General features: G+C 35.7%; 2 protein-coding genes across 5 annotated transcripts; one reads left to right on the top strand and one right to left on the bottom strand.

Annotated features, from left to right (window-relative positions):
* Positions 1-7: 7 nt before the first annotated feature.
* On the bottom strand, positions 8-21,295 carry aifm5 (apoptosis inducing factor mitochondria associated 5). Of its 3 annotated transcripts, XM_043221018.1 has the most exons (21): positions 21,245-21,288; positions 17,724-17,814; positions 17,232-17,398; positions 10,575-10,650; positions 9,472-9,581; positions 9,239-9,348; positions 8,375-8,419; positions 8,184-8,265; positions 7,985-8,097; positions 6,598-6,684; positions 6,420-6,511; positions 6,170-6,300; positions 5,439-5,554; positions 5,272-5,343; positions 4,549-4,612; positions 4,384-4,460; positions 4,192-4,309; positions 3,365-3,463; positions 3,194-3,269; positions 3,001-3,105; positions 8-1,572 (listed from the first exon to the last, which is right to left on the bottom strand). In XM_043221018.1, the coding sequence occupies exons 5-21, from the start codon at positions 9,578-9,580 to the stop codon at positions 1,533-1,535; spliced, it is 1,536 nt and encodes a 511-aa protein (XP_043076953.1). In that variant the 5' UTR covers position 9,581; positions 10,575-10,650; positions 17,232-17,398; positions 17,724-17,814; positions 21,245-21,288; the 3' UTR covers positions 8-1,532. The 3 variants fall into 3 exon arrangements, with proteins under 3 accessions (XP_043076953.1, XP_043076954.1, XP_043076952.1); XM_043221019.1 differs by lacking the exon at positions 17,232-17,398 and having other exon boundaries at positions 21,245-21,295; XM_043221017.1 differs by lacking the exons at positions 17,232-17,398; positions 17,724-17,814; positions 21,245-21,288 and adding an exon at positions 11,436-12,289.
* Positions 12,737-20,460, top strand: ccdc92bb (coiled-coil domain containing 92Bb). 2 transcript variants are annotated; one of them, XM_043221021.1, is made up of 5 exons: positions 12,738-15,928; positions 17,672-17,833; positions 18,503-18,550; positions 18,617-18,963; positions 19,031-20,460. In XM_043221021.1, exons 1-5 carry the CDS (start codon positions 15,880-15,882, stop codon positions 19,358-19,360), a joined length of 936 nt encoding a protein of 311 aa, XP_043076956.1. In that variant the 5' UTR covers positions 12,738-15,879; the 3' UTR covers positions 19,361-20,460. The 2 variants fall into 2 exon arrangements, with proteins under 2 accessions (XP_043076955.1, XP_043076956.1); XM_043221020.1 differs by having other exon boundaries at positions 12,737-15,928; positions 18,503-18,963.
* Positions 21,296-21,489: the final 194 nt, after the last annotated feature.

Here is a 21,489-nt window from a genome sequence, read left to right as displayed (position 1 = left end):
AGTCAACACCAGTAAAACACGATTTATTGCTCTTAAAGGTTACAGATAAGAGTATAACAAACATGTGCTAAATTTTTAAACTGAGTAAAAAACAAGACATGAACCATGAATGAGTAACAGTGACTAAAACTGCCCAACTAGTGCAAATGATACACTTGCTTTGCAGCACGTTGTATGTAAAAACAGTCTGGTGAGTGACTGTGTGCATTCCTAACTATACTGTATCTAAAGCTGTAATGTATAACATTATAAAGTGAAACTGTAAAATATGGTAGCCAACCTGACTTTTTGTAGTGTCTGAGTAAACCGGACATATTAAAGCGCTCTTCTACTTGCACGTTATTAATAATGCATGAATACTGCAACATGCTTCCTGATTAAAAAAAAGTGGACCGACATAGAAGTCATCATACTGAATTTGCTTATCAGCAATATTAGTCTGTACAGAAGGTCAAAAAGTCAAGCATGTATACCTTTTCTACTTAGTGTGCATTTTGTGGATCACTGCTCCCCCTTGATAATAGCATTAAAACATGTTGTAGTTTTTTAATAAAATCTGTCAGTCAACCTAACTAATTAAGTGACTGTGGAAACTGCTAGAGAGACTTTAACAATCTAGTGTACTTAATAAAGGAATCTTTTCAATTCTCTGTTACATAGCTTCTTACATAGGTCTAAGCTCTATTTCATGGCCCACATATCACCTCCAGATTTGGACTGTCGTATATGACCTATATAGCACAAATTCTTGCTGATAAGAACAGAAGTGAGTTATGAGGATTTGGGATTGAAAACTGGGTTACGTGGTAGAAGAGAGAGAATAAGAGGCGATATAAGAGAGCAGCTCAGCATTTCTTTTGTAATATGGTCTTTTGTAGCATGTTTGTCCAACTCTATTATATATGCTCCCTCTTTTGTGACCATCGTCACATTCAGCGTCCTTTGCTCAGTGTTCATCTAATCCTCCTAAGCACTATGATTGGATGTGCGCTCAGTGATTGTCTATTTTTCCACTACCCATGCTCCATTTCATAGCTTGATGACCAACATCGCCACCTAGATTTATCAAGCATAGAATGCTAGAGTGACTGTACTTAATAATTGATCAACTCTATTACATCTACTTCTAAACATTGAGTAAATGAGCTACCTAGATTGTTTTTACAAAATATTTAATATGTCATCTTAATAAATAATTACAGATTAAAATAACTATAGGATTGTGTTTATATTCAGAAAAGTGGATCTGAACCCAGCTTACCGGCAAAATGTCAAATTTTCTTTGGAAGCTCAAAGATCTGCAGCAAGAATAGTATAAAAGCTTCTCATTTTTTCATAATAGTATGTAGGTAGTGGTCCTCCTCTCTGAATATCAGTGTTAAAACGGCACTTGAAAGAGACATACTGTAATGCACTGGCCTTTATAAATGTTACAAAAAAACATCTTCTGAGTAAGGGCATATTTGGATGGGATGGACTGTGGACAAAATGGCTGAATTCTGATGACTCGGAGTTCAAACTGTTGTTATTGGTCACATGGGCTGCATCTTCAGCCAGCTAAGGTCATCTGACCTATAAAAGAAAGAAAACCTCAGTGTTTCAATGATTGTTTAAAATGATGGACGCTCACACCAGAAGAAGAATCCATATCAGTTTCATGGTGACAGCCATTTTGAAATCAAACGACTGTCTTTTTCCTTTTCATTGGCTTTATCTGAAATCACAATCTCACTGTGCAGGTACTTGTTTTTTTAATAGGCATAAATTGAATGAGTGTATGTGTTATGGAGTGAACGTAACACATGGAGGCATCTATTGGCATAGCTTTATTCAAAGACATGATAAAAAAAGGTGGGCAAACAGGCCAGTCCATGGCTTATAAAGTGTGTCTGATTGGTTGAAGCAGTGTGTGTAATTAGTGCAACAGATAATGGGAATTGTAGTCCAGGGTATAGTGTATGAATAGTGTGAGAGTCTATGAGGTGGATATTAACCTCAGTTGGTGAACAAACTGAATTTCATAGACTGTATTCGTGACAGTATGAAGTATGAATTTTAATGCAATGAATGTGTGTAGTAGTATGAATGAAATCTGAATGCAGGAGTGCCATAAAAGCATTTTACCCGAGAAAAATGTAAAACGCATTCTGTATAAAGGGGTTACAAACCACTGGGAAAGAATCGCAGTCCAGTGGTTTGTAACCCCTTTATACAGAATGGCATAGTAAAGTAAATGTCCATTAATTACAGAAGTAGTAAGTAATTCATACTATTTACATCTACTATATAGTATGCATGGAAGTATGTAATTTCAGATGCATCCATCTTTTCTGAATAGCTTATGACACTCTCAGATAAAAAAGTATGAAATTGTTATACAAGCTGTCACTAGAGTGGTATCTTTTCAACAAGTACTAAAATTCATCCGATTAATCGGCACTGATAGTCAATTGCTGGAACAATCCATGCAGATATTTTTTGGGTTGCATTCATTGTTGGAGGTGCTGAGAAAGTCCAACGTCATATACGGTATGAGAGGGTCCCCTACAGGTGAATCACTGAAGTTTGTTTTGACACGTGATCCTGTGTGCATACAATATCCGGTAACACTTCATTTTAAGGTTTCCTTGTTACGAATGCAATTACTTCCATGCAAGTAACCCTAACCCAAACCCTAATCCTAACCTCAACCAAGTACATGTAGTTAATTGATATTACTGTAACAAGCACTTAAAATAAAGTGTAACCAAATATCCGTATGTATGAAATTTTAGAATACAAAGGTGAAAATGTACAAAGATGTAGCTTTTGAAAGGGAACCACCCTAGTGACAGCTTTTTTTCTGAAAGTGTGTCATACTACTATAAATATTAATGCAATACGTAGTAAATATACTGAGCAAAATACAGTATGCAGATTTTTGTATAAACTTCAGGAATATAACGTCAGGAATATCTAGATTTTCATATACATTGTAACTGATGTTGAGTTTTCACTCACTCTGCTTCTGCCTTTGTAATCACTCTTCCTTCCGCCAACCTTTCTGCCACCACAGAGACAGCCGGTTCAACATTCAATCCTGCCGCAGCCACCACCTCATCGTCCCTGCAGTTAAAAGTACATAGCCAGTCTTTCAAGCTTTAAATAGAAAACAGGTTTAAAGAATGCACGCCATAAACCTACAGCTTCTTACTTGAGGTAAAGTGCCAAAAACTTCATGTTCTCGAATCTCCCTTTCAGCACCATCTCAGTGTATCCCTCCCCGAACCCTGTGAAGAATGTAGAATAAAAACATAATAACATACAAATACACGTATTTTACAATCTGTAAAGCATGATGAGCATATATGTAAAAGGGACGCACCAGCATATCGAATAGTTCTCCCCAGCAGGACGGTCCAATAGAATGGCACTGTGTTTAGCTCCACTTCCCTGCGCAACATGTTTAAGGCCACAATCCTTCCTAATAAAGCAGAAGTTATATTGAAATGAAAGACTTTTGAACTGCACAATTATGTATTTGGACCAGACTGTTTTTGCACCAGTGAACTTCTTCAGCAAAGAGATTGCTCTCAACACTTCAGTTCATGTTCATGTCTATTAGCTTTATGTTATAATAGTTTTCCAAAATGAAAATTAGCATATGTTTTACTCACTCTCGAGCCATGCTAGGTGTATATCCCTTCTTTTATGTCTTCTTTCAGACAAATCCAGTCAGAGTTCTATTGTCCTGGCACTTCTCCGCTAAGCAGCTAAGTTTCGCTAATTTAGCAAAGGAAAACCAGTGTCCTCTTGGCTTATATCAACATTTTCCTTCACAAATCCTCATTTTGTGCTTCTAATTCATGACCAGAGTTTTGTTTTGCTCTCTCTTCACATTCGTCACTAATCACGCATCTCCAACGTTTTACGTAATCCGCCAGAATTGCTTCTGCATACGACAAACTTTTTTTTTTACACGGCAGGAGGCCTTTATTAACCCCCCAGAGTTGTGTGAGGGACTGTATTTAGAGCTTAGAAGTGCCAAGACAATTTTCAATATAGCTCCAATTGGATTCATCTGAAAGAAGAAAGGCATATACACACAGTATGACTTGAGGATGAGTAAACACATGCTAATTTTCCTTTTAGGCAGAACTAACCCTTTAATAAACTTTTAAAAGTTGGCAAAATATATGTATCTTTGATTACCATGTGCCTGTGCTGTCTGCCAGTGGCCGATGTTCACAATCTGGCCTTTTGCCATTTTGAGAGGAAAGGAGGTCAGATCTCCTGCACAGTAGACGTCTGTTATGTTGGTCCTCATGTACTAAACAGACAGGGACAAGATTGAAGATTTTGGAAGCGGGGTTTGAGCTCAAGGAAATTGGTCATAACACTTACCTTATCCACAACTACATAGTTCTTAGAGTCCATCCTTATTGGACTTCCTTTCAAAAATTCTGAATTGGGGTTGACACCTTATATAGAGATAATTAGTGAGACGAGAACACAAAATTGTTGTTTAGATTATTTCAATTTAAGAAGCACTTTGACGACTGTACGCACCAATTCCAACGATTAACAAATCGGCTTCGATAGTGATGCCACTCTTCAATTTCACAGCCTTAACCTGGAAATAAAACAAGTTATTCTAGTCATAATAAACCATCTGAAAAATAGGCCATCATCCAGTTAAGGAAAGACACTGCAGGTGAAAAGGTAAAAAAAAAAAATCTAATAGTTATCACCTTGCTTACTTAGTTGATTGAATACATTGACCATTGCAAACATTTTTTGTATTACAAGTATTCTAAAATATATATTTTTTATGCAAATAATATTTAATGAAAGTCAGTTTTAAAATACTTACTTTTTTGATAAGTTTTTACAGAGGTATTTTTGGGTATCTTGTTTAGTTGTTCCATAATTCAGAAAATTCTTAAAACATACAGAAAACATTACATTTTGACAGTTTTCTGGGGGAATAAAATGCTGTATATTATTAAGTAATTATATATGAACAAATCCTCTGTAAAAACCTTCAGGATATAAACATACATATATATATATATATATATATATATATATATATATATATATATATATATATATATATATATATATATATATACACAAATAGATAAAGTCCTATAATAGATAAAGTCCTAAAAAATTATCTCCCTTTAAGTGTTCTTGATAATCTATTTCAGTGAGTTAACCTCCAAAAGACAGTACTGATGTGTTGTTTTTGGAAAAAAATTAAATACATTTATTTTTAGAACAGATTACCCTCCTATTTTCGCCTTGGACCTCTGCAACGGCATCATTCATGTGGAACGTCACCCCTCTCTCTTCTAGCATCTTAAAGAACAAACCAAAGAAAGTAAGAAGATGAACATTAAGCACATATTTGATATCAGTATGACTGAAATGCTGTATTGGCCTTTATAACATACCATCATGGTGACCTTTCCTATCTCTGGGCCGAGAGTCTTCTGATAGGGGAGTTCACTGCTTCCAATGATTGTGATGCTACTGGCCATATCTATCATATAGGCGGCCACTTCCATGCCTTCAATGCCAAATACAATAGATTAGTTATTATGGAAGGATAATTATTCTGTTGAAGAAATATTTTTTCATCATGCTAAATCCACACACAGAAAGCATACAGCAACCCAAATGAACTGTTTTCTATTGTAATTTTAAAATTGCATCATTACTCCAGTCTTCAGTGTCATATAATATTTCAGAAATCATTCCACTGTACTCTACTCTTATCTGCTGCTCAAAAATATTCTTTATTACCATTAATGTTGAAAACAGTTTATTAATTAAACATTTACTTTAACATTTTAATATTAAACAGCTTAATATTTTTGTAGAAAATGTGAAAAAAAGATTATTCTTTTTTAAAAAGAATCTTAGTGATACCAAGCTTGTTAACAGTAGATAATATATGAATATTACATGTATTTTTTATAAAAATACTAATTAAAAAACACCTTACAAAAACATACAAAAATTTACATTTAAAGACATACAACATGTTTTAAATATCTATCTCGCTATTATCTATCTGCCTATCATGATACTTCTTTGGGATACATCCATAGATCAACTGATAATGTTAGCTTTGCATATGTACAGGAGACATAGGGTGGTGAATGTGTGTGTGTGTGTGTACCAACAAAGGAAGTGCCCACAACGACTGTCCTGCAGCCCATGCAGGCATAGTGGATGCACTGGGCATCCTCTGGCGTTTCGAGCATTAGCACATTTTCCAGGTCCACACCAGGGCAATCTAGGCTTTTTGCCCTGAAGAACAAATATCAAGTAGTGTGTAAGTTCTGCATGGACCAATCTAGACACATAATGTGCGAAACGTACCGTTAAATAGTAGTTTACATCAGTAATCATCACCAGACACCACTTACCTGCATCCTGTTGCAATAAGGATTTGGTCATAGCACTGGATTAAGCCATCATCAAATGTCACTGTTTTCTTGTTTGTATCTATCGATAAAGCCTGCACAAAGTACAACTTGGATATTGTAATGAGATGCTTGGTATGATCATTGGTATAAATGAGAGAAATACAAGATTAACTATCACCTCTTTTTTCAGCCAGACTTCAATATCATACTTGTGGAAAAATTCCATTCTTCTCATCAGGAGACTTTCGCTCTCAGCATTCATGATCTAAAACAAGACTGGGTTTAATGTTAATAGTAACAGGTTGCGGTGCATTTATCACATCTTTTTTATGCACAGATGGTTCTGGTACGAACCCCAGCGGAAACCTGCTTTTCGGATAGTTGAAGCCTCATGGTTCAAATGTGGTTCTCTTGAGCGAGGCACCGAACCACCATTTTTTCCCTGGATGATGCCAGAGCAAAAATGGCTACCCACTGCCTCTGGGTGTGTGTCCACGGTGTGTGTGTGTGTGTTCTTAAAGTGTGTGCAACATAGATGGAATAAATGCAGAGGACAAATTCTGAATATGGGTTACCATACGTGGCCTTCAAGTCACTTTCTTAAAATGTGAAACAGATATGCTGTGGTGGCCATACATCAGTGTCACATGATCCCTCAGAAATCTAAAGCTGATCTGGTGCTCAAGAAACATTTCATGTTATTAGCAATGTTGAAAATAATTGGGATGCTTTGTATAATTTTGGAAACCCTGACACGTTTCAAAAACAAATATAGCGTATTCTGGTTCAGAAATGCTGTAAATAAAATAAGGATAATTGGAGTTATTTTTACAAGAAAGGTCAGTAATGTAATGCTTAAGTCAGTGTTGCTCGACTTTTCCGTGATGTTTCATTAGGGCTAAACCATAAGCACATTGTATATATATCTTACAAATATATATTGTAAACAAGTTTGGGTTGTTCTGAAATGAAATAGCTAAAGGGAAACTCCACTTTTTTTTGAAAAACTACTCTCTCAGAGTTAAAAAGTTGAGTTTTACCGTTTTTGAATCCATTCAGCCGTTCTCCGGGTCTGGCGATAGCACTTTTAGCATAGCTTAGCATAGATCATTGAATCTGATTAGACCAGAAGCATCTTGTTTAAAAAATGACAAAAGAGTTTCAATATTTTTCCTATTGAAAGCTCTTCTGCAATTGCATCATGTACTAAGGTCAGCGGAAATCGAAAAAAAATCTTTTCCAGACTAAGAACTATAGAACTATAAAAAATACTGAATATTCACCAACCAACACGCAACCAGTAGTTTCCGCACAAAATTCATTTTAATTTTAATTTCTTTAATTTATTGAATAATGCATTGCAATTGCATATGTTCAAGCAGTATTTCACGAGTTAAAGTGTTTATCTGCATTATGTGGCGTGGAGTAACCTACAGTACATTGTAGACATTAAAGGTCAGTTACGGCAGTGAAGTGAAACAGAATCAATTACTCGTGTTAATGAATTATTCAAATGCAGCCTCAGTTGCAACTTTAACATATTTTTCACAGGTCTCGTGCCTCACCTTGCTGAGTCTGGTTTTGTCGTACGGAAGGAGGTGGTCTCTAGATACCATAATAATCCTTCCGCCGTAGTTTTCTTGCCGTAGCGTCTCAGCACACATTAAAGAGGCTGCACCTGCGTTCAAGAATACACAGCAGCATTAAAAAAAAGCCCTCATAAAACACAGCAAATACAGGGAACATCAGACATTTTTCCCTCACCTCCTCCAAGGAGCATGACAGTGTGTAAAACAGCTTGATCTCTGGCTCCCATCCATTTGATTCTTTTAGGCTGTCCCTGGATCTGCACACACACACACAAAAAGATTCTTAACATCTAACATCTAGAATTTTCCTCGTATTAATGTTGGTTTTATACATTTAACGTAGAAGATAAAATGCCCATACTTTACCCTTTTTTTTACAGACACATAAACTTTGTTGTTTTCAACTTTCACCTGTCAAGAAAACAACAGATTGAATCAGTTATATATGTTAGAATGCAAACTACTAAACTATTTAAATGATCTAAATTAATTATTCCAAGGTTTTGGTCAATAGTGTATGAAAGCACTAACTTCTTACCAAGCTAATTGTCTATATACTTTAATAAATTGTCTATTAATTTAAAAAACAGTATACTTTCCCTCAGTTTCACAAACAAGGCTAAGGCCTAAAATGTAACTCTGAGCTGTTTAAACTGAATCTTTGACTGATCTTAAAATATTTCAGTGCCTACGTTTTGTTTAAGGATGATTTTTTTCTAAGCATGTTTATAAAAAATTACTTAAGTGAAGTATGGCCTAATCCTGACTTAGTCTAAGCCCCGTCTCTGAAACTGGGCATTTATATAATATATTTATATAAATAAAATATTATATCAAATCTATAACATCGTGCGATGTAAATTTGATTCTTAAAGTCTTAAAGTTAAAGTTAGTTCTTAAAGTTAAGCAGTCAAGAAATATATGTGACCCTGGACCACAAATCCAGTCTTAAAGGAACAGTCCACCCAAAATTGAAAATTAATTACATAATTTTCTTTTATGAAAACAATCAATATGATATTAAGTAATGATCATTTTTGATTAGTAATATGCATTGCTAAGAACTTCATTTGGACTTTAAAGGTGATTTTCAAATAGATATTCATAGAGTATCTCGTCCAAATACAGTCCTATGCTAACAAACATCATTTATTCCGCTTTCAGATGATGTATAAATCTCCACAATTGACACTTATGCCTGGTTTTGTGGTCACATATGGTAACACGTGCCTTGTGGCAGGGCAAACAGTCAATTCCAGGATACTCCTCCAAGTCACCGGTCTTCACATTGAAGCAGGAGCCATGCCAGGGACAGCGGACCCTGTGACCTGACAGCACCCCTGCACAGAAACGCAAACACACTGCGATACTACAAGCTCTCAAGACTTCTCCCATGTTAGAAGCTGGAAGCCAGCAGCACCAAGCTCGATTTCTATTGATAAAAGAGAGTTGTAATCAGCTACCTTTGCTCAGGGGAGCACCATAATGTGTGCACTGGTTACTGATGGCACTGTATACCCCATCACAGCGTACCAGAAGAACATTGTGCTCACCAACCTCCACCTCCATCATTCTAGATCACAAGAACCACACGCATGCAGACATCTTGAGTTTTACAGTCATTTTTTTATTTTTTTGTCTTCGACACGACCTGTATTGTTAAAAGCACTATATAAATAATGTTGCCTTGATTTGACTCGAGTGTCCTTCAACAGCTTTATATGTGGGTCAAAGACTTTAAGATGTCCGCATTAAAATAAAAAGAACAAAAGTGATTTTATGTTCATAGAAAGCACATTAGATTTAGGTCAAGTGTCTATTTTTAAGGTTTCAAATAATGTTTTTGAAGAACAAAATGTCAAAATTTGGTTAAAATAATGTTACGTTGCCATTCAGCGTTATACAATATTCATGTAAAAATTCAAACAAAATGCGTATTCTGACTTGTATATATTAAAATATATTAGCATATTAAATGCAATTTTGTTTTAAAATAATAATAAAAAATATTACTGAAAAATGTAACATAGTGTTGTATAAAAAAAATAAATAAAAAATACAAAAAATTAGTATTTGAGGTAAAAATAATGTCTTTTAATAGGCCATAAATGGATTTTTATTGTAAATATGCTGAATGACGTTTTAGTGGGTCTTTTCTTTAAAAATGTATAAAAGTATTTTTTGCACAGAAAAAAAATAGCAATTAAATTAAACAATATTATTTCATTATTTTAAATTCTCAACATTAACTAACTATTAACTATTAACTATGCATTTGCTTCAGTAAACGCTCAATTTGTTGTTTATTAATAGTTTGTAAGGTAGTTTTAGATGTGGGTTAGATTAATGTATTTAACATATATTCATGAATGAATGAATGAAGGTAATAAAATATTTTAAAAAACTATGTATATTGAAAATATGTAATATTAAAAATGAAAACTGCATTTAATAATATAAATAAAATATTATATCAAGTCTATAATATGATTGAATTTAAATTAGTGTCTTATTAAATCTTATTAATATTAAAAATGAAAATGACAAGCATTTATGTGGAACCTACTCTCCATCTTTGAGTTCTGCCTCGTCACATACGACATCTGTCACCTCTTCCTCTGGCTCCAAACCAGCCACTAAACCTATAACCATAACAGCCCAGACCAAATATTAAATGAAATTAATGTATTTACATGGTATTCTCTTCAATGCCAGGCAATGATTAATCGCGGTTATATCCATCCAAAATAAAGGTTTTTGCTTACATAATATATGTCTGTGTACTGTGTGCATTTATTATGTATTTACAAATACAGTCACATGTATATATTTGTAAAATGTTGTTTAGATATTAAATATATAACATCAGTCATATCACTATAAACATATACATGCAAATATTTTTAAAACATATGTTTTTATATATTCTAATGCTGTCAAAAAATCTATTGTGATAAAATAAAGGTTTGCATTTACATATGTTTGTGTGTACTATGTATATTTATTATGTATATATAAATACACACTTTAAAAATATGTTCATGTTTTTACATGTATATATGTATATTCATAAACTTTATATTATGCATAAATATATTTAATATATAAACGTAACATATCTCTGAAATATATACATGAAAGCGTGTTTGTTCATTTACATATGCATAATAAATAAATACTATGCAGACAAAAACGTTTATTCTGGATGTGATTAAATGGCAATTCAGACGATTAATAGTAATTAATCGTTTGACAGCACAAATATACACAACACTCACACGTATGAACAAAAACTAGATAATATATATATATATATATATATATATATATATATATATATATATATATATATATATATATATATATATAATATATTGCAGAAAGCAACAAGAGAAAATAATAATATAACAAATGATTGGATGCTTACCTGATTGCACCTCAGACATCACAAACTGATCAGTAAGGGAGGATTTTCTCCAGTAAATGTTTTTAAAAAGCTATCCTTTTTCTGGACCGCTGTCAATACACTCAAACTCTCTGGACGGCTGTCATGACCATAATGAGCGGTTCACAAGTCCCTAACCCAGGAGCCCAGACCTGACCTTTAGGCATTTCATCATTCGGATGCTCAGACTCAATCATGAATTTGGTAAGTCCGAAAAAAGTGGGGCCGAATTTAGCGTTTTGGGGTGGGGGGGAAAAATGAAATTGAGTTTCCAAAAGCCGGTGAGATTGCGTAAAGTGAAAAGAGAGCATTTAGTTGAAGAGGAAAGCCATTTGTTGTGGTAAAACAACAGAGAGAGAACGGCTGAGCAAGCAGCACGCAACAATAGATGTGAGCACAGGGCAAAGTGCGTGACTCTGCACCTCTCTCTAAAACACTGACACTCCTGTTCATACGCTCCCTTCAAGATACAATTCATCTAAACTGACCTTAAAGAGTTTAAACTGACAAAAAAGAACTTAGTATAGACTATCCTATGCTCATACAAATTGTAGTCCATTGCTGGTTACAGATTACGTAACGAAAACTGTAGTTGGTAGCGTGATCTATAGGTTATTCCGACTATTTTTTAGATCATTTTTTGTCTGAGTCGTTTTGAAGTCACAATTAAATGTGTCATTTAGCTAAGAGGAAGACTATATTATCCATGTTTTGATATCAACATCATAAAATGCATTAAATATTACTGGGTTATATCAAACTGGGCTAAGAACTGCAGCATATTTGTTGATATAATTACTCATTTAAATTATTGGTAATAGTTGAACAAAATAGAAATATTTTTTGTTTAATTGTTTTGACCATTAGTGACATCGAACTGTATGCAAATGTGTTTTAAATGATTAAAATAGAAAAACTAATGTCATCAAAATTTTGATTTATAATATTTTTACAACTGCTCAGCAAAACATTATTTCTGACATTAAGTTATTTCCAATGTATACAAGTATAGAATGTAATTCTTACTTCCCCCAAAATAATTTATAGGCAAATGACAGGAGAGAAAATGTATTATAAACACGCTAAAATTATTTTTTGACTATACTACTATAATATATTATTGCTGGATGAGTTGGGATACTTTTTGATTTGCCGCTGGTGAAATAAAAGTGACATAAATCATCACAGAATAAGTTTTAAACTGCTCAACTCTAATAATATTTTCAAAAAATAATATATTTTTCAAAAAATGCTTCTATAAACACCTGTTTAACTGGTTCAGAAATAAAGGTACAAAAGCTGTCACTGGGGCAGTGCCTTTTCAAAATGTTGTACCTGTTAGGTTCAAATAAGTACTAATATGTACCTTTAAGGTACCAAAAGGTGAACAGCTTTTGTACCTTTATTTCTGAGAGTGTGGGACACTTTTATATTTTATTTCAAAGTTAGTTCCACAACAACAATCTTTCTTTATACTTCTTATACTTTCTATTTTGAATAAATCATGTTCTTTTCCTGACTTATATGTCATTCTTTTATAAAGTATATTAAAATAAAAAAAGTAATAATCTTTATAATGATAAATATATTATAACTTAAGTTTTTGATTAGTAATATGCATTGCCATTTTATTTCGGGCAACTTTAAAGGCAATTTCTTTAGTATTTAATTTTTTTTATTTATTTATTTTTTTGCACACTAAGATTCCAGATTTTCAAATAGTTGTATCTCAGCTTTCAGATGATGTTTACATCTCAATTTTGAAAATTGACACTTATGACACTTATAAAAAACCTAGAAAGGATTTTAGAGACCCTGCCATGAACTTTCTTCATAAGCAACCTTCTCCTGTTGACACAGTATTTCATTTGTTTTGTAGTTTTAGTTGTTTTGTTTAAATTTATTGTCGCCCACTATATTAGACAAAAAAATCATTTTAGTTACATAAAGGTAAATACAGTGGTCTATAGATGATGAAAAAAAAAATCAGTAAAACATTACATAAAAACAAGCATGATTTCATTTGTCACACAAATCAGGGACAACTCTTTAGATTCATGATGCCACACTGAAACAAACCCTGGCTTTAACCTTTCTGTAGTGAGTTCTGATGATTGTAGGAAGCCGATGTATTTCAGGAAGTTTGCTCTTTATCTGTTTATGCCGCACATCATTGTAACTTTTCTCCTGATTTTGTCTTCAGTTATAAAAGCATTTGTCTAAATGGAACACGCACAAGTTTAATTCTTCAAAAATGTAAACTTACACAAATATTTTCCCGCCATGAAAAATCATTTACTGGTGAGCTTTAGCAATTTCCCACTAGAGGGCAGAATTGACCTTACTTAGAGCTGCTGGATGGCTGAAAATGAAAAATAAGTAAATGAAAAATTCTTAAACTTGTAAACATCAAGCTGCAGCTAAAAATGATCGAGTTATTGCCTATTTTGATGCACCATAAAATTTCTTAAATATCAGACATCCTGGATCAGATTAAAAGGCTAATTATTCTTCCATCCAAAAAAAAAAGAAACGTATCTACGTATTTGGTTGATGGTGCCAGACGGACTGGTCTGAGTATTTCAGAAACTGCTGATCTACTGAGATTGTCATACACAACCATCTCCACGGTTTACAGAGAATGGTCAGAAAAAGAGAAAATATCCAGTTGTGTGGGCGCAAATGCCTTGTTGATGCCAGAGGTCAGAGGAGAATGTCCAGACTGGTTCAAGCTAAGAGAAAGGCAACAGTAACTCAAATAAACACTCTTTACAACCGAGGTATGGAGAAGAGCATCTCTGAACGCACAACACGTCGAACCTTGAGGCGGATGGGCTACAGCAGCAGAAGACCACACCGGCCCCACTCCTGTCAGCTAAGAACAGGAAACTGAGGCTAAAATTCGCACAGGCTCACCAAAAATGGACAATAAAAGATTGGAAAAACGTTGCCTGGTCTGATGAGTCTCGATTTCTGCTGCGACATTCGGATGGTAGGGTCAGAATTTGGCGTCAACAACATGAAAACATGGATCCATCCTGCCTTTGGGTTGGTGGTGGTGGTATAATGGTGAGAGGGATATTTTCTTGACACACTTTGGGCCCAAAAGTAACAATTGAGCATTGCGTCAACGCCACAGCCTACCCGAGTATTGTTGCTGACCATGTCCATCCCTTTATGACCACAGTGTACCCATCTTCTGATGGCTGCTTCCAGCAGGATAACGCGCCACGTCGTAAAGCGTTAATCATCTCAGACTGGTTTCTTGAACGTGACGATGAGTTCACTGTGCTCAAATGGCCTCCGCAGTCACCAGATCTCAATCCAGTAGAGCACCTTTGGGATGTGCGGAACGGGAGATTCGCATCATGGATGTGCAGCTGACAAATCTGCAGCAATTGCGTGATGCTATCATATCAATACGGACCAAAATCTCTGAGGAATGTTTCCAGTACCTTGACGAATCTATGCCACGAAGGATTAAGGCAGTTCTGACGGCAAAAGGTACTAGCAAGGTATGCCTAATAAAGTGGTCGGTGTGTGTGTGTGTCATTGAATATGTCCTTTATAAGCTAATGCAATGTTTTATGTTCCTTATTAAATCTGAATTTCATTATCTTGTGTGTGTGCATGTATAGAATGATCAACAATTAATAAACGTAAATGGGGCCAGGACTGAATGAGGCGCTATAAACAATTCAGGTACATTTGATTAAGTGAAGAGAAAACACTCCCAGGAGTGTGAATGTCCTCACTCTTTTCGTTCAGTCCTGCACATATGATAATTCTGGGGCTATATATAGGATTTCTGCTAGTAAAGTCATAGAGAGTTATAAATAATGCGTTTGAAAATATATCTTTTGATCCTAATTATAGCGTGCTGCCGTCTCTATGAATGTGACTGCATTCGTTCGTTGTAATATCAGCTGCACAAAACATATAAAGCTCAAGTCTCTGCAGGACTGCAAAAGTAAAACTTATGTGAGGAACATGATGAAATAACTTAACAGAAGCTAATCATAAACGGATCACTGAAAATGTTTTGCCAAATGCCAACTTTCAGCATGGGCAGTAAAAACATATAATCACTTTTTATATAAATATGGATCTATGCGCATTTGATATTGTATTTCCAACTCATGCCCGGTATATTCATATATAAAAACACGTAGTAGATTGTTTAGCATTAATAATTGAATTGCCTATAGTGGCAGTGTTTTTTTCTCAAGATTCCACACAAAGCCGGATCACATGTCTCGTCGTCCTTGAGCACGCGCTCGCAGTCACCGCGCTGTAAATCACGCAAAACTTAAGGACTTCTTCCCACTTCGGCCAACTTCATTGGCTAAATAAACGAGATGTTGGGATGGATATGGCAGATGGCTAACTAACCCTTTCGTGTCCCTGACGCACTCCTTTGGTGGCGATGCTTTGCACTGGAGGTGTCCCGCATCATTCATCTGTTCGGTCAAATCGTAAGTAGCATTACAAAGCGTCACGAATCACCAGCGTGTTTATCGAGATTGCTGACCTTGAGACGCGGTGCGGTGATTTCAAGACGTCGTGATAACGCAGGAGCAAGTTAGTTTAAAGCAAATGGTCAAGATTGTCAGCTCTGTAAGGATGAAAAAAAATAACCATTACGATATTATTTGCGTACGTTTCCGCAGAATCGGCTGTCGGTAATCAAGTGTGTCGTAAACACTTAATTAATCCATCATTTGTTGACATATTCCATGGATCAGTGCGTGAAGGTTGATGGGTGGGTAGTTATTGTTGAAATCGCTGTGAAAACGGAATGAACATAGTAAAGGATTAATTAAGACATCGACATGAGGATTGTGTGCTTTTTCGCGAAGAAAACACCTTGGTTTGCCAATATATATTCGCCTTAAAGACGATAGATTGCGATGTTTACATGCTCCTGTCGCCGTTACGCATTTCCTGGGTCTGAATGTCCCGGATGTACCAATGACATAATGCTGATTATAACCTGAATCTGCTGAAGTTGTAACAAAAGAGGCATATTAAGACCCACGGTGAGCCGTTTGAAATAGTGTTATTGGTGCATAAAGTGGCCAGAAAGAAAATCTTGGAATGTGTAAAAATGTATACTTTTGTATTAAAACAAAATTGCCATTCAAACCAAGTGGCACTGCAATAGTCAGATTCTGGGAGTAAAATTTCCATTATTTTTCTCCATAGTGAGGGAACTGATATTGAAGACCAATGTGAGCTACAAACTTGTTAATCTGAAGATATCTGGATTATATCTATTTATTTTCTATTTAAATAAACATGTTCAGCAAGTCCCTGGTGAAAAACTGCATTACTCATGATTAGGCAAAGTTCAGTCGAAAAATGTGGCTGTATTCAAGATCTAGTGAACACAAACGGAAATCACTTCCATGTAGTGACACTGCATGTTGCCTTTGCCAGCGGACTTCTAGAAAGGCCCTTTGTAAAGGGATTCAGCTGTCCACTTTCATTTGGAACGTACCTAAATAGCTTTCCCTTCCTGAAGTGAAAAACAGCCATTTGGAATTTACCCAGAAGCTGTCTACACTGCAGAATGAATCTTATTTATGCACTGTGCTGTTTACAATGACAAAATACGCAGAATAGTGCAGAATTCAGTCAGTGCAGGCACTGCTTAATGCTGCAAAAAAAAAAAACTGATGCAATGTAAACAGAAATACATTTTTAATTTTATTTTCACATTTCATGTTAATGTTGTCAGTCATAATAGATTTAGTGGAAAAATTTTTGCCCCTTTACCTTACATTTGAGTGAAGTTTTGGTCCATGTTGATGGCATTTTTGTCTCAATCCCACTTTAATTTTCAGTACAGTTTTGTCCAGTTTCCAATTATTTTTTTTTCTGCTTCAAATCAATGTTGTGATTCACCTTACATCTGTTTCATGTCTTGTGTCTCTTTTTTTTAACTGGGAAAAATAAATATAAAAAAACCCTTTGGGAAATACGAATGTGGGAAATACGAATGTGAAAAATACACTGAAAAGTGGGCAAACACTCTATATATATTAAACAAGAAAAAATATAGACTGGGGCTTTTTTTAAGCATCGCCTCACTATCTCTAGCTCACTTCAGAATGGCGGTTAAAGGGGAATGGTTAATGGAAATCAATGCGCTTCAGCCTAAATAAAGAACGTGTTTACTTTGTACTGACAAAAAAAATTATCTTTATTGTAAATAGGTGCTATAACCCACCAATACCAGGAGACTTCCATGGATAGATCCACACTTACCCAGCAGGTGGAGAGCGTTGAGCGTAATGTAGCATTTTTGCAGCAGGAGCACCGGATCCTCCTGAGTGGTCTACGGCTAGAGATTCGCAACCTGAAGAAAAGATGCAATGGTTTGTTACTTATTTTCATTCCACAGATTCTCAAATATAGAGATCATGAAACCTAATACACGACTTTGCACTTAATTTACTATGATTTCGTAAGAAAGCAAAGTTTTGTCAATGAAACGGTCGACTTTAAGTCAAAACAAGTAAAGTAGATTTTATTTGTTTAGCAATTCACATTATTTTAAAGCATCTTAATTAATAATTATTTTTACTTAGATCCTCATTTGTTCCAAACCTTTATGACTTTCTACAGTACATTTTAAAAAAATGTTGTTTTATATTTCTTTACATTTTCAGTCACTCCGAAAAACATGTAATGTAAAGGGAAAATGTAATGTATGACCAACTCAGGTATTTTAAATGACTACACAGAGGTCAAATATTAAAAAACATATTTTTCAGGGCAGCCAAAGCTAATAAATATTAATAAAATATGTTATAGTGAACATTTTATTGCAATGACAATATAAAAGCCAATTATTTAATTTTGGGAAAAGTTTTTTGTTTCGTTTTTATTACATAGAAAATATATAGCTGCATTTATATGTTATAGCAAGGGGTCCCTCACAACAGTATGGTCACATTTGGATGTCCTTAGCATCAGAAACCTTAAATATACTTTCTCGGCACTCCCATGTCTGTTAACTTCCCTCTCTGTGTATATGATTACAGAGCTCAGTTGTGATCTAAGTGAAAGACCACCAGTAAGAAGCCAAGAAGGTGAGTATCAGATATCGCAAGACTCCAGTCATTCCCACATGTTCCCTCAACTACATGTTATTACAGATATCGAACTGGAGGAAGAGCTTCTGCAGGCACGATTACTGGAGACAGAGCAGCATTTGGCTGAGCAGGAAAGCACGTTGGTGGAGCTGCGGACGGAGCTACGGAAAAAAGGGGCACTCGCGAGCGCGCTGCAGGTTCGACTTCGAGATGAAGAGCGGCGATTCCTGGAGGAGCTGAAACGACGCAGTCATAAGATTACAACGCTGAGTCGTGACCTCCGCAAGCAGACTGACCTGGCCGCTCAGCTCTCCTTCCAACTGCATTCAGCGCACTTTCGACTCTATCACCAGACAGAAGACTACGAAGAAGAGGATGAAGAAGAAGAGGATGAAGGAGGCACCATGCAGGTAGGAAGCTACTGCTGGATTTGCTCATAATCGGAGGCATGTGTCTTATTCTTTTACCGTCACACAGGAATCAGAATGGACTGCAAATTCTCCGTGGACATCTCCAGTAACAGCGGAAAGTCCACGTCAAAGTCGAGCTTCAGGAAGGGTGCGAAGATCAGAAAGAGCGAGGGAGTGCGTGCCCCGGGAAAGAGTGCTTGGGCCTGAAGAGGCACGCCCAATGCCCGATCCCGCCCTTTTCCTTTATCCTTTCAGACATAGGCTTCTCCCCTTGCACAGGTCACTTGGAGGTCACTGGAGAGAAGGTGGTCTTTCAAGGATGCCAGAAGCCCGAATAGGTAGATTCAGAGACCGACCATTGAGGGAGGACATTGGACCAGAGACAACCGAGTTATAAAGGGCAACAGTGGCCTCGGTTCTGGAGGGATTTTTCCAATTCATTTTGTCCTGGAGTTCATAGCGTTTTTTTTAAAGGTGCTGTATGCAATTTTCACTGTGCTAAAGCATAAAATGACCATAATATGTTCGCAGGTATGTAGGAAAAAACTTACAGCCAGTTGTTCTGCTTTGAAATGCGTGTTTTGTTTTGGTCTGTGTGATACTGGCCACTGCTGATAGTACTTTGATACACCTGGTTGCCAGTTACTGGAAACCCTCGAAGTATTGCAGTGAGCAAACAAAATGGGTCAGAGTTCACAGATTCTACCCTGCCTAAAAAGCCTTGGCATCCAATATGAACAGAGGCTTATTAAAACATAGCTAAGTCAACTCATCAGTTTAGAGTGTAAGGCTCGTTGGCCTCCGTTATCATTGTGCTCATTCGTGTTTTGTGTCGTCAATCTGGCAACCTGCAGTATTTTGAATTTGGTCCGCCTTACCCGTGTCAACTGCTAGCTGTCGATATCACATACTGCACCTTTAAAAAGTCTTTCTTTAAGAGATATAAGCTATGAGCCAAACCAGAGGTGAATCACAAACATTAAAGTTTGATTTTAAGCAAAGAAAATTGATGATGATACAAAAGTAAGAGAAATACAAAAACATATACCACTGATTTGCAATCTCATAGCTCTGTCTTTTATATGTTATTGTTAAAAATCCATTCCCCTATGGAGAAAGTGAATGGGACTTCCAGAACCTGCTGCATTCTAGAAACTTCCCGACTTAAATGACTCCAAGTTGTAAGGAAAGTTACAGAGCACCTGAAACATACATTGTGATGTCCCTTTTTGAAATGTGTCTTCTTTGTTGAATCCAGAACACTCTATAAACGAGTTTTCATGCAGTCATCATTTGTGTCAATGAAATGAATTATTCTGATCACATTAGACACACTTTAGAAAAACAGGGAGGGCAGATGCAGGTAAACAGGTATATAATATTGCTTTTGTGTTTTTGGTCTCTCCGTCTCTATTTGAAAAGAGCTTTATGATGTATTGAATATATGTATAAAGTGAAACATGGTTTATTTATTAAATACTACAAAAACTGTTCGTATTTGTTGTTCTTTGTTCTGTTTATTTACATATTTAGGAAGTTCCTCCCAGTATGTTCACAGATTTTTGAGTGCTGGGACAAGAAAAGCTAGAAAAATAAAAAATAAAAATAAAAACCCACTGTATAAATAAACATAAATGAAAATAACATAAATGAATAAATAGCTACATTACACTGTGAAACAGATTTCTAAGTTTTGTTTCACTTTTGTTACTTTTTGTCCAAAACTTCAGAAGTGTACGTTGGATGATTTTCCCAAAATGTTCTGGAATGTTGCAGAAAACACTACAAATATAAAATATCTAATTATTTTTTCTCTGCAAATGTTCTGATTGTGGCAGAAGCTAAATAAAATCCTATAAAATAGGATTAGTAAACAACAACAACAAAAATGTATCTACCAGATGTATTTACCTGACCAAATAATTTGCCAATTATTGATGCTACATGGAAAATAAATAGTACACTAATAATAAGCACCAAAGAATTACAGATGAACCATAAAAAACTTAAGTAAATTTGTATTACATTCATGCATGCTTTTTATGGGGCTGTATTACAGAAATTAAAGAGGTATTCTGGTTCCTAACAAAGTAATATAAATATTATTAATTCAATCTACAATAAACGTGGATTGTATCGACATGAATCGAAAAGGGCAGTTTAGCGAAAGTTAGTAGCATGCGCGCATGCGCAGCGAGTAAAGGTGAGCTTCAAAACCGCAAATAAGGTTGAGTGGGGGAAAACAAACAGAAACAGACAAAGAGAAGATCGATAAGCTTACAACAAAATCGATGCGCACTACTTCTGCTCGTTTAGTATTCTTAAGGTGCTTCGTTTCTTCCACTTCGAGTGTTGTAGCTTTTCCAAACAGGTCCTGCACATTCCTCCGGTGCTGCAGCGCTATGTCATAGCGACGCTCCAGCCAGCAGCTGATTCGGAGCGGACAGCAGAGAGGTGCATCGCCGAGCAACGCACTCCACCGGAGCGCGGATCAAATAGAAGGCTCCCGAGCGAATGTGCGATCTG

Source organism: Puntigrus tetrazona, chromosome 21 (assembly GCF_018831695.1).
Source record: "Puntigrus tetrazona isolate hp1 chromosome 21, ASM1883169v1, whole genome shotgun sequence".
Taxonomy (NCBI): Eukaryota; Metazoa; Chordata; class Actinopteri; order Cypriniformes; family Cyprinidae; genus Puntigrus; species Puntigrus tetrazona.
This window is presented reverse-complemented; position numbering and strand designations above follow the sequence as displayed.